At 35.2% G+C, this 14235-nt stretch overlaps 2 protein-coding genes across 2 annotated transcripts; both read left to right on the top strand.

Annotated features, from left to right (window-relative positions):
* Positions 1-2285: 2285 nt before the first annotated feature.
* Positions 2286-3218, top strand: LOC125361711 (olfactory receptor 5W2-like). Its single transcript, XM_048360290.1, has one exon. It carries the CDS (start codon positions 2286-2288, stop codon positions 3216-3218), a length of 933 nt encoding a protein of 310 aa, XP_048216247.1.
* A 4557-nt stretch (positions 3219-7775) lies between these two features.
* Positions 7776-8714, top strand: LOC125361817 (olfactory receptor-like protein OLF2). Its single transcript, XM_048360420.1, has one exon. The coding sequence runs from the start codon at positions 7776-7778 to the stop codon at positions 8712-8714; it is 939 nt and encodes a 312-aa protein (XP_048216377.1).
* The last annotated feature ends 5521 nt before the right edge of the window (positions 8715-14235 follow it).

Here is a 14235-nt window from a genome sequence, read left to right on the forward strand (position 1 = left end):
AACAAACAGTACAAGAAATGTATCCAATGCTCAACGTATGATACTGTAACCTCTCTGTACGTCAGTTTGATAATAAAAATTTGAGAAAAAAAAAAAAAGAAGCAATTTGGACTTAGTTTAGACCAATGGTCTATGCAGTGTTTGCTCTGCTTTCTTACTAGATTTCCTGAGGGTTGCTATAATCTGATGAGCTGCTAGATGTCTTGAAATACTAATTCAGTAGAGAATAATCTGCACTTATAACCTCAAATACACGAGGCTAGTAAAGTTCCCCTGGAGCTACTGCAACCAGTAAAGCTAAATTTATGGTATATATTTCATGCTATCAGAATTTTCTGAAGCCATGACTTTACCTGCAATTATCATGCTTTAATAAGTGGGAATGGTACAAAAAAAAGTAAAAAAGAAAGATTAATATTTGCTGAACATGCTCTACTATTCACAAGAGAAATGTAATCATATTCCCATAACAACAAAGCCTGAGGGAAGTTGAAAGTAGTTAATTGTGTTTCTGTAACAGAGGAAATGTTGGTGTTAAAAAAAAATTAAGTCCCAATAGTCATCATTTGAAAATAAATGTGACCTATGTTTGTTCATTTTCCCAAGTATGGACAAAAGTATCATGTCAGGTAAGATTAAAGAGAGCTGTAGGCAAAGAAGGACAAACACAAAATCTTATGTTGCCTCTTTGAAATGTAAGAAATCAACTTGAGAAAGAAATAAATTAATAGTTTCTTCTTGTCTAGTTTGCTAAATCTGACATTCACTGATATTACTGACCAGTGATCCTTTTCCTTTAGCCCTTCTGAATTTGAATGTCTTTCTTGTTGGATCGTAAATATATAATTATTCTAATTTTAATAAAATCCTCAAACTGTTTTTTAAAAAGTATTATTCATGCATTATCTGAAAATGTAATTGTTTTTGTTTTATTTAAATTTATGTATAATAGACACTGCACATTGCAGAAATTGATATAAGGAATTTCCAGTCCACATAGACTACACATCATAATTTACTGTAATAATAGATGACCACAGGCATTCCAGTTCTCTAGAATAATCACAAATCACAGTCCAGTTTCTAATAATAGTGAAGTGACATGTAGATTCCCATCTTCCCACACAGGATGGAAATACAAGAACAAAAGACAAAGTAACTCCAAAATATTTACCATCTCCTCCATTTTCAATTAAGCAAAACATTCAAGTCAGTAATATGAAAATATATTCATTTTAATCTGTTTTCCTTACATTTTATTTCTTCTCCTTTGTTTGGTTATTTGGAACCAGGTGAGTTAAATCAAAGGATTATATATATTACATAAACACTGATGGCTGACAGAGCAGTTCAATAAAACATGTTTTGTTTTACAGTAATCCCTAGGAACACTGCAACAAGAACTATAATATTTTTCACTTACTAACTGATACATAAGTGAAGGTAAGTAATAAAATTGTTTTAAAATACATAGTGAATAATTCAGGGAATATACTGCAATAAAAACAAATTATGTAATAAAGATTTTTTTGTTTTGCTAAGGATAAAAAGTGTTCAGTCTTAAATCTTCTGGTTTGCTTCTATAAGTCTGATATTGTCTTCCTATGGTTTGTGATCTGAAGCTCATCTACCTAACTATCAATGGTAGTGAGTAAATACAATCAATCGTAGAGATACTCAAAAGTCACATATTTAAGGAATAGTGTGCACATTTCAGTTCAGAGAATGTAAACTTCATGTATTAGAACATTTTGCATTGATATTGTCGCTTTTTCCATAATTTATTAACGTCAACTAATTTTGCAAATGGGTTTCATTTTGGTATGTCCATACCTGCATAAAATGTACCTTCTTTGATACCTTCCTTTCTCTCCCACCCTTTCTTAAGCCAGTTTCAGCAAGTGTTTTATCTTCACTCATACATGATGCATTTGGACCATATTCATTTCTCCCTCATGCAGGAGAAATAATTGATAAGTCACCCATTTCACTTTTAATTCTTATTTTACTTTTTCTTAACATAGTTGTCCATTTACAACATGTACAATGCATTTCAATCAGCCTCCAAATCTTCCCTCATTCAGTCCCTTCCAAATGATTATTCCCCCCACAGTTCTTTGCTCAAATGATCATTGGTCTCTGGTTTGGGCTGTTTTCTGAGTGTATAAACATGTAATTTATAGGATGAAATTAGGTTCTGATTGATGAGTAATAATTTTTTTGTACCTAGGAATCTATCCTTGTTTGGAAGATTTTGTGAACATTCAGACCCAGAAGGAAGCAGAATGGATAACGGAAATTGCACATATTTACGTGAATTCCTTCTCCTGGGAATTACCAGTCACCCTGAAATGAAACTAGTTCTCTTCACTGTGTTCTGCCTGGTTTATTTCCTCACCCTGTTGACAAACCTCGGCATGATCTCGTTAATCAGGATGGACGCCCAGCTTCGCACACCCATGTATATTTTCCTCAGCCACCTCTCATTCTCTGACCTCTGCTATTCCACTGCAGTTGGGCCCAAGATGCTGGTGGATCTCCTTGTCAAGGATGCCTCAATTCCATTTGTTGCCTGTGCCCTGCAGTTGTTGCTTGTCTGTATCTTCATAGATGCAGAGTGCATGCTGCTGGCAGTGATGGCCTTTGACCGGTACAAGGCCATCAGCAACCCCCTGCTCTATGCAGCCGAAATGTCCAGCAAGGTGCGCTCCCGGCTTCTGGTTGGAGTCTACATGGTGGGAACAACAGATGGTTTGATACATACAGTGCTGGCGTTCCGTTTGTGTTTCTGTGATTCTAATGTGATTAATCATTTCTTCTGTGATTTGCCTCCACTGTTACTCCTTTCCTGTTCTGACACACAAGTCAATGAGCTGGTTTTATTCTCTCTTTTTGGTTTCATTGAACTGAGCACCATCTCGGGAGTCCTCATCTCTTACTGTTATATCATCTTATCAGTCTTGAAGATCCGCTCTGCTGAGGGCAGGTTCAAAGCTTTCTCCACCTGCGCCTCCCACTTGACAGCAGTGGCGATTTTCCAGGGAACCATGCTCTTCATGTATTTCCGGCCAAGTTCTTCCTACTCCCTAGATCAGGACAAAATGACCTCTCTGTTTTACATCCTTGTGATCCCCATGCTCAACCCTCTCATCTATAGCCTAAGGAACAAGGACGTAAAAGAGGCCCTGGGCAAGCTGAGACATAAGAAGTGGCTTTAAAATAAATCTGTGATGTGAGCAGGACAGATATTTATGTTGGTGTTTGTTTTGCAAAATTTTATATGACACATGTAACTCGCATGTCACATCTTTTTAACTGTCTGAGATGATATTTGCTAGCATAATAATGCTTCAACATTATAACTCTTGTTTGTTGATTGTCCTCTGACTCTTAACAATAGCAAATATTGAACAATGAATATTTTCTTCAACTATACCTCTTTCTCAGACAACTGTTCTTTCACTACATTTGGTTCCTAAGATGATGTTGGATGGATTTCCTCTGATCAAATCAATACCTTTTGTTTGTTTTTCTCTATACACAGACATCTGGATATTTAAAGTTGTCCAGTGCTTGTCAATGGCAGCGTCAGCCTTTGATGGACTTTGGTTCATCTATGTAGTAGAGTAGTTAGTATATTCCTGCCTACTGGCTGGAGTTTACATGTGAGGACCACCTGATCCTTGATGCTTGTGATGTTGTCTTTCTTTTTGTTTCTGTGACAAGTCACCTCCTCGGTGAAAGCCTTGTGATAGTCTTGCTCAGATTTACAAGTCAATGAGTTAGAGATGCTCAATAAATTTTGTTTTCTTGGCTCACATATCATTTCAGGAGCTTTTGTCTCTTATTGCTATCTAATCTTAAGAGTCTTAACACCAAGAGAAGGAAGCAGGAGGATTTTATTGTTGTCATTAGGTTTAATGTACTAGATAAACTTTCTTTGGCGTACCCCATGTGGTTACTGTATATGACTTTGGTACACTGGATATTGTATATATGCTTACCTGAACTAGGGAAGGGAAAGAAAAATGAGGGAGGGTGTAATAAATGACAAGAAATGTACTCATTACCTAATTATGTAACTGTACCCCCTCTGTACATCACCTTGTCAATAAAATTTAATTTAAAAAGAGTCTTATTCTACTAGCTGAGAGGAAGTTCAATGCTTTTGACTCTCACTAAACTCTAGTTTGCAAAATTTCATAGAATTATAATATTTTAGCCATGTTCTTCCTACTCTTTAGAACAAGAAAAAATGAATTCATTTGTGCTTCTCAGGCTGAATGCAATGATTTATAGCTTATAAAATTAGGGTGAAAAAAAGCCCTACAAAAATTGAAAAAGATCTTTGTTTTAAATGGCTTAATTCTCAGAAATATATACATGCATGCATACATACATACACACTCATTTCCTATTGTTTCCTTCAAGTTATTTAGAATTGTCTCAGATAGTTTTAGTAATGAGTGTGTTAAAAAATAAATTACCACATGCCATTATCCTACAGTTTTCTAAAAATTCCACATGTCACTATGTGTCTTCTATGTAAATAAGCTCTTTGTTTTTGAAAAATGCTCAGTATCTACATAGCATGACTTTATGTCTTTTTGAATGCATAATATTGCACTGATTTTTATTATATTTTTCTGAGTTGTAAATGTATAGAATGTGCCTTTTCCATAGCTATGTTTCTGTATTTTATGGGATAACTTCTCTGGTAATGAGTGGCATAATATATTGCTTAATAGATATTACTTATAAATTAATTAGAAACTTCAAACTAAAGCTAAGTTAAAAGGGAAAGTATCTAAAGTTCTATGACAATATTCAAATCTAGATAGCAAAGAGGGAAATAATTATTTGAAATAAGGACTTTTTTATCAGATCCAAAGAGATCTCCCAATCTGTGGGCTTTCTATTTATCTGGCAAGCTATGTTCTTTGCTGTGCAGAAGCTCTGCAGTTTGATGCAGTCCCACTTGTCCAAGCTTTCTTTGATTTGTTGCATTTCTGGGCCTTTATTAAGTAAGTTTTGTTCCATTCCCAAATCTTTTGAAAAGCACCTACTCAAGTTATCTCATTTTTTACATGTTTAATAAAAATATATGCTTTGTGTGCTGGTAGTCTTTTCTACTGACTTGGTCGAATTCAGTAAGAGACATAAATACTTGTATTCCATTGCCTAACTAAAATAGTTGATAAAATAAATGAATAAATAATTATAATAGAGTATCCTGAACATTTTACCACAGAGAAATAATACATGCTTGAGTTAATTAGCAATGTCATAAATTGATGACTTCATCATGCACACAATTCATAACATTTTCACCACTAATTTGTTGAATTTTATGTCACTTAATATCATAAAGCAAAATTCCAAAGTGAAGGGGACCTGTAAATTTATCTTTTCTTTACTACGGTCAACTCAGACTTATCCAAAATATTTGCTTCTTTTCCTATAACATCGCATCTCTGGCTCAATGTTCATCTTGGTGACTCATGAATAATACTCTTATAAGGAAATTATTCTATCCTTTGCTCTGTTTTTGAAGCCATCACTCCTGCATGACACTACAGCATACTTAGTTCAAGAAAAGTAATTTTTCTATCTAAATTGGTATTGTGGAAAAACTAAATGGAAAACAGACAAATAATAAGTTTCAATCCACGCAATAATATTTTGCTTTCCTATTAGATACCATTACTTAAGGGTGTGGTATGTGCTTTGAGAAATTTTTTGTAGCCTCTAGAAGAGTAAACATGCATATATACATTTTCTAAGATAAGGTAGCTGTTAAGACATACAAATTAATTACAAGGGATAAAGAGCATTCACATAGATTCCTATTTAATGTACACCCACTCCATCCAAAAACAGTGATAGACATAAAAGAAAACAAACTGAGTGATTTAACTTCTGTGTACATTTTGGCCCTGTAACTAATCAATCACACTGCATGTGAATTATGTTAATGCATTGTGCAATGTCTGAAATGTTTTCTATATTTTATTTTTGGTCCAGACTTTGGGCGCAAGAATGTTTGTATGTTAAAATTTGTATTCTACCAAAACATAGGGTTACTTGAGGAAATGAAGCAATCCCAGAGGCAGAGAAATCAGAATAATTTTCTACTTCATATGTGACATATTTGGGGAAAGTAGAATGCACTGGAATATAAAATAAAATTAAAAGGTCTTCATTTCATTCTCAATTCCCATCCTTGTAGGAAATACCACATATTAAGTCATGCAATTATATATGTTACTTATTCCTGAGAGACTATTTGTTCCATCACCAGGGACTAGGCAAAGAGGTCAATATAAACCAGGTGATTCAGGAAACAATGCTGAGCCTTCATGTAGATAGAGAACTGCATTAGATAAAGATATCTTAACTACCAGATCAGGTACTACTACTCTGTTTTTCTGATTGAGATTAAATATTCCTTTATGTCTCTTATTGTTTTGCTTTCATTGGAAATGGATTCATTACCTGATCTATGTAATTGTAAACTCTCTGAACTTCATCATTACATTAAAATGTTTTTTTGTAATTTGTATGGTAAAGTTACATGAGATTACAAATTATAGTTCACTCGCTTTTAAAAATTTCTTTAGTATTTAAAATGAAAAACATTAGAGTTTAAGAAGTTAAATAAATTAAATAATAATTTAAAATGAAAAATAGAATGGATATAGTAAGCAATATGTCTTTGGGTGGTGGTTAAAGATCTTTTACCATCTATAATATTTTAACTGTAATTTTATGTACTTAAAATTCCAATATTGTTCAAGAAAATATTATTTTTGTGAAGCTGGACAGATATTTGAATACATTTACCCAAAGTTTGGAAGATCTGTACTTTAATCAGCATATTGTTAATTTGATTTTTTATTCTTTCGTTTCTTATCTTTCCTCTCTATATTTTTCATAAATCCATAGATCTGAGAGGCACATGTATGATGTGTGTGTGTGTGTGTGTGTGTGTGTGTGTGTGTGTGTGTGTGTATGTCTTTCATAGAGTTAGATGGACATGGTAAATTCTGGCACAATCCTGTCTGTCTGTATGCATTAATTATTCCCAAACACTTTTCTATCTCCATGTGCAGCCAGTACTAACTTCCTTCTCACAACAGCTTCTGCATCACCCGTTATCTTCACTCTAGTCTTGCAGAGCTCACAGATGCTTTACAGGGGTAAACCATGCTTTATATAAATGTGGTAGCAACAAATAGCTAAGCTATAGCTTGTCTACTTCACTGTTTTAGATGGGGGGAGTGGATAGCAAGAGATGTATTGATTATTGATACTTTTTAAACCATGCTCTTACAAGATGTGACAAGCATTTCTGCAAAATGGAAACTAAAAATCAATGAAGTTGTCTGAAGAGAATGTCAACATAGGTTTTTTGAATCCACTAACTAAACGATTTCCTTGGTCTCCAGTGCATCCAAAATCAAAATAAATAACAAAAATGGCAGGTTTCCAATTTTACATAGGAGCGGCAATAAAAAGATTGAATGAATGGAGGCTAAAATACCTGTACACAGCTAAGTAAATGTAAGAAATATCAGCTTCATCATATTTATTAATATTAAATTTAACATATTTACAGTAGAAACAGTTTGGTTTAAACAATGACAGTCTTCTCTATCTTAAAATAGCATCAGTTACAAAAAAGAAAAACCTGAATTCAACTATGAATTGAACAAAATTGTAACCTATGATTTCCCTTTTCTTGTTTCACTTCCAGGGAATTCCACCTCTCAGCAATGATTGTTAAGAATCATACTATGTTTACAGACTTCGTGTTTTTAGGACTTTCTGGCAAACAGGATGTTCAGCAAGGGCTCTTTGTGTTTTTTCTCCTTGTTTATGGTGTCACTGTGATTGCCAATCTAGGAATGATACTGCTGATTCAGAGGGACTCCAGACTTCACACACCTATGTATTATTTCCTGAGCAACCTGTCTTTCTCTGATGTCTGCTACTCCTCTACTGTGTCTCCTAAGATGCTGGCTGATTTCTTATCTGAACAAAAGAGGATACCATATAATTTATGTGCCATTCAGATGTATTTTTTTGGAGCCTTTGCAGACGTAGAATGTCTCATGTTAGCTGTCATGGCCTATGATCGATATGCTGCCATTTGCAATCCACTTCGATACACAGTTACAATGTCCAGAAGGATCTGTACCCAGCTGGTAGGTGCTGCTTACATTGTAGGCTTGGTGGACTCAGCCATCCACACTTGCTGCACGTTTCGATTGTCCTTCTGCAAGTCCAATGTGATCAACCACTTCTTCTGTGATATCCCACCTTTGCTAGCTCTCTCTTGCTCAGATACCTCCATCAATGAGATAGTGATGTTCACATTCATTGGCTGTGTTGTGGGATGCAGTATAGTCACCGTCCTCTTCTCCTACATCTACATCCTAGCTACCATTTTCAGGATGAAGTCTTCCCAGGGCAGATACAAAGCCTTCTCTACATGTGGCTCACACCTAATAGCAGTGGCTATATTTCATGGCACACTCCTATTCATGTATTTCCGACCTAGCTCAAGTTACTCAATGGATACAGACAAAATGGCATCTGTGTTCTATACAGTCATGATCCCTATGTTGAACCCATTGATCTATAGCTTAAGAAATAAGGATGTGAAAGGAGCTCTCAAAAAAGCAATTCACAACGAATTGTGCCCCAGGTGATATTTTCTTCTTATCCCAAATGCGTTGAAGGTTTCTTAGAATACATTCTTGTACATTGCAATAGGTTCAGCCTGTTCAACCTTTCAAATATTACTGTCTATTTTCAGTGTCCCTAAATTTGGTAAGCAGAAAAGCAGTTACAGGTATTAATAGTTGCTCCAAAAGAACAATAACATTAGAGAGAGTTTCTTTTTACACTTTTGAGGAGTGTTCTCCTCTGCCTCCCTTCTTTCATGGGCAAACAAGTTCCAGTGATAAATAATGGGATATAGCAAACCCTTGCACATAACTCAACTTATACTCATTTATGCTCCAGTAAACATGGGTTTCATAAGCATACTTATTGTGGGGGAAGCTAACTTTTAATAGTCAAAGTAATTCTTGTTTCTTTCCTTCCTATGCAATAATACCACCTATGCATGTCCAGAAAAAACTTAGAAGGAAACAACCAGCAAATAAGTTAAAATTAATAGAGAATACCCTTTTGTATAGTCTCAGTTTATAAATGTTTAACATTCTTTCTTGTCTTTTAAAAATGATTTTTGGGTTTGTTACTTATAATCTTCAAATTCAGCATGTCACTTGAAATAGTTATTGAGTAAACAAAGCAAGAACCCTTACCAAACTGAACTTACAGGGAGGATTTGTAAATTTAACAGTAAAAATCATACTCTTTTCTCTTAGTTTCATAATAATAGGTTTATCTTGAATAAAATTTGTCTCTATAGCCTAGAATGAAATAAAATATTAGAAACAAGATGTATATGATGTTAATAATTTCCTGGACCCCTAATCATTCACCATTCTGTTGAAAAAGAAGATCAATAGCACCAATAGAAATCAATAGGGTCAAGAAGTTCTGATGTCTAGCAGCTTCAGTGTAATTGAACCGTGAACGCTGAGAAGTATTCTGGGGACTTTCCATACTTTTCCCTCCCACTGGAGAGGAGATATGATGCCATCCATGTCTAGGTAGCATCTACACAAATAGAAACTAGCATCTGCACAAACAGAAACACGTCCACACCATTCTTGAAAAGTTCATAGCATTGTATTTCTTGTATTATTGTTTCAAGATAGTAAAAATACAAGCAAGTGAAATGCTCAAACTGCACAGTTTCAGTAGTAAAGAAAACATTTTACACATACAGTCCATGGTACAAACAGAATAAAATATTTTCAACAGAATTTCATTTATATGGTTCTCTGTGTATCTGGAAAATGAACAAAAACAACTAAACACAATGGTAATCTCTTATGTTTGAGTAACTGAAATATTCTTAGTGCTACATAGTATATTACAATCTCTGAATTAGTTAATGTATTTCTTATTATCATTAAAATAACATTTTGATTAAGCCATTTCTCTTATCTAGAGCTTAAGATGCTGGGAGAATATAGACAATAACTAAAGACAATGTGTAAGATGCAAGTTTTATTGACATTACCTAACAGGAGTACAAAGATAATCTTACTAACAGAGAGACTAATGTGAGAACTAAAATATAATAGGCAGTGTCCATCAGGAGAAAATAGAGGAATATCACTGCTCAGAAGATCCTCTGATGGTCCAGCAGTAGCTACATGGACATGGATTTGTGATTCTGTCTCTCTGTCTCTCTGTCTCTCTGTCTCTCTCTGTCTCTCTGTCTCTGTCTCTCTCTGTCTCTGTCTGTCTGTCTGTCTGTCTCTCTCTCTCTCTCTCCTCCCCTCCTCCCCCCATTGTGGGGCTTGAACTCTGGGCCTGGGCACTGTTTCTGAGCTCTTCAGCTCAAGGCTAATGCTTTACCACTTGAACCAAAGCACCACTTTCTTGAACCACAGAACCACGTCTGGTTTTCTGGTGGTTCATTGGAGACCAGAGTCTCACAGCCTTTCCTGCCTGGGCTGGCTTTGAGCCATGATCCTCAGATCTCAGCCTCCTGAATAGCTAGGATTACAGGTGTGAGACACTGAGGCTCGGCATTTTTTTTTTGATATTTTAAAACATATTAATTTGGTTTATAAAAACTGCTGCATATCAGCAGAGCTCTAGTCAAGTTCTTTAGAAGATATTCCAGGATAATTCAATATAATTAGTGATGACACTTCATGCATCTTGTAGGTCCATCTGATAAGAATGAAATGTGGCATTTAATGTAAAGAATTTCTGCACTTAGTCTCTCAACTCACCATTGGTCTTTAATGTATCTCAGACTCTGAGCATGAGTAGCCGTTGTCTGACTCCATAGAAATATTATATGCATGCTACTTTGGTAACAAAGATGTGATTTTTGATGATGCTTAGATAGTAGAACAGTGTTTTGTAAACTCTAATAAAAAATTTTAAGACCTAAAACTCTACATGAAGTTATGGATCCTTGAGCATGGTATATGCCTGTAGTCCTAACTATTCCAAGAGGTGGTGACTGGATAAAATTAGCTAATGATCAGTACAAGCCAATATTAGTTACATCTGGTCTCAAAGCTGGACCTGGAAGCAAACAGTCATTCTAGATTCTTAAGGTTCTAAGGTAGTAGAACAGTTTTTTCAAGGCTAGTGAGGGCACAGTTCGTACCAAATCCTATCTGAAAATAACCTAATGGCAAATGATTAGGGATATGGCTTAGGGTAGAAGTGTTTCCTATGTAGTGTGAGTCTGTGAATCCTATCATCAATATTGCAAAATAACAATATTAAAACAAACAGATAAAATAATGGGCAGAAGTGGCATTTGATTTTAAAGCAGGATGTTTCTTATTTTTCATCTTATCAATAAAGAAGCATTGGATATAACTTGTTACTAATTTTTTACCAGCTGTTAAAAGAATTATTTTGATTTCTGAAATGTGCTTATACAATAATAGCATAATTGTGGAACACAGAATTCATCTTTCATTGTATAAACCTCTATTCCATCACTGGGACCATAGACAGACCCAGGGATGTCAACTCAAAGGAATAAATATTTATCTTGTTTGATGTTACCCAAGGTTTCAGTACATAGGTGAGAGGTTTCTAGGTTTGTGGTGACATAAATACCACAATGAGATGAGTCTGGTCAACCAAAGCTACTCAAGTCATGGCTGCCATAAAGTGGAGGTGGATGATAGATGTGTATGTATGTATGTATGTATGTAGCTCAATAGATAGATGATAGACACTTGTAAGTATGCAGTTTCCTTAGCATTATATGTTTCATGTATTTTCCTTTTTGCCTGTGCCCAAACTGATAAAAGCTATTGAATAGCACACATGTAGAAGAGTGACTGACATTTCTGTTAGGATATTATGGAAGAGTTATGTCTACATCTGTGGGAGAATGCTTTCTCTGACCTGTGGTGGACTCGGCCTCAGCACAATCTTGCCTAGCCTATTGGAAGGCCATAGGCACACAGACAGATGTGTTTGCTAAGGCATTTTCTGTGTTTGCTGGCTAAAAGAAACCACTTAGTCATGATACTTTCTCTCCTGATCAGAGAGTCACAGAGCCCTGGGGAGACTTGTTTACCCAGATGCTCTGGGGACTTGTCTTCACAGTAGGTGAGAAAACCTAGTACCAAGATAGTTAGCATATGGATGCAGTAGCTAGAGGATAATTGTAACTTGGCCTTGATCCTTTGTTGTAGTGGTAAATACAGCCATGCCTTGGTATGTATATATCCTTCTGTTTGATTTCTACTCTTGATGTCTTATAATCCTATTTCTGAAACAGTATAAAAACCCTGGTTCTCCTAAAATAAAGTGTGCATTGGTTCACTGGCCTCTGCACACACACCCCCCACCCCATCCTGACTTTCAGTTGCAATTACCCGGGTCCAAAATAAAATACATCCATTTACAGTAGTCAAATAACAGAAGACACAAAGCTGGTAGACCAATGTTCAAAGAATCTGGAGAATTTCATGGCATTTGATATCTATTGTATGAAAAAAAGGAATAAACCTTCCAGTATGTCTCAATTTTTCAACAAAACTGCATCACTTGCCAAATAAAGGTATATATATATATATTACCTTGAGATTTCCACTGCTGGAAAGTTTAAGTTTCATATGGAATCATTCTTAAAGATACTGCTTACATGAACAGAAAATATCCTGAAAACTAATGTACTTCTACCTTTAGTTAATACTCTCTGTTTTTTAACAGATAAGATCAAACCTTCAATAAACAAGTCTGAAATTGTCTTGATTAGAGATAATCAATGGTGACCTTCATTCTTAGACTTAAATGTACTGCATTACTGTAAGGTACGTCCCTGGAAGGCTCCATGTAGATACCCCCCACCTCATTAAGTCTCCACCCAGTTACCACCTGGGTAACCAGCAGACCTGGAGGCAGTTACCTCTCCTTTCCCTGAGGTCACATCCTAATCCACTTGGCCACACCCCCTGTCCTAGATAAGGCCAGGCTGGGTGGGGATGTCCCTTCTCTCCTTATTACCTATCCCTTAAATTCTAATTCTCTTGCATCATTAGAGCCAAACAACATGAAAAAGCATGAAAACACAGAGCAATATATATATATATACATATATATATGTATATATATATATGAAGAAAAACAACCTACACATGTCTGGATCATCTATCTTTATACTGGTTCCATTTTTTAAAAGAGAAAATTACTTTAAAATCTGATACTACAATTTGCATTTTAATATATGAGGGATTTAACTACTTCTCATGATAATTTTTCTTTGATCAGGAGCCCCAGGCTTCAGCCCCAGAGTTCCACAGCAAATAGGTGGCAAAATCACAATTCATTTCTAGGACTAAAAATAATGAGTAAGTGGTTCCTATCTTATGAAATACTAAAGAGAAGATGGGTCAATGGCAATACAAATGATGTTCATGACTATTGTCCCTTGATAGGCTCAATGTGTTTAGAACTAATCAGCCCTGTAAGACAATCATAATTTTTAAATAGTAACAAAAATGCAATAATTACTTAGGTTCCCATGAATATCTTTAAGCTTCAGTATTTTATCTGTAGGATAGTCTCTACATAATCAGTATTTATTTTATATTAGTTTAAAGATATATTGCAATGCTAGTAAAATTTAAAAAATCCTCGTGACACAGGTAAAAAGTTATGGCAGGGAAAAATTAAAGAAATTGTAGAAAATCACATTACTCTGAAGTGGAATTTAATTCTATATTATTCTCTGAAACACTTTTTGGACTTTTTTTTCCTTTTCATTCTCAGAAAAAGATGCAATCCATTTTTTTTTCTATTGGGGCTTGAATTCAGGGCCTGGGCACTTTCTATTAGATGTTTTGCTGAATTTTGGCATTCTACCACTTAAGCCACAACTCCACTTTCAAATGTTTGGTGGTTTATTGGGTGTAAAATTTTCATAGTCTTTCCTGCTTGGTGAAGTTATGATCCCCAGATCTCAGTCTCCTAAGTAGATAGGTTTACAAGAATGAGCCACCTGCACCTGGTACAATACATTTTTAAAGACAGATATTTTTGAGAAATTATGCATTTTTCTTTTGTCTTTCTTCCCCATGATTATACCCCCTGATGGCACTGTAA

This window comes from Perognathus longimembris, chromosome 13 (assembly GCF_023159225.1).
Source record: "Perognathus longimembris pacificus isolate PPM17 chromosome 13, ASM2315922v1, whole genome shotgun sequence".
Lineage (NCBI taxonomy): Eukaryota > Metazoa > Chordata > Mammalia > Rodentia > Heteromyidae > Perognathus > Perognathus longimembris.

Bases quoted from the DNA above. Each gene is read 5' to 3' on its own strand.
- LOC125361711 (XM_048360290.1), top strand. From the start codon at position 2,286: ATGGATAACGGAAATTGCACATATTTACGTGAATTCCTTCTCCTGGGA.
- LOC125361817 (XM_048360420.1), top strand. From the start codon at position 7,776: ATGATTGTTAAGAATCATACTATGTTTACAGACTTCGTGTTTTTAGGA.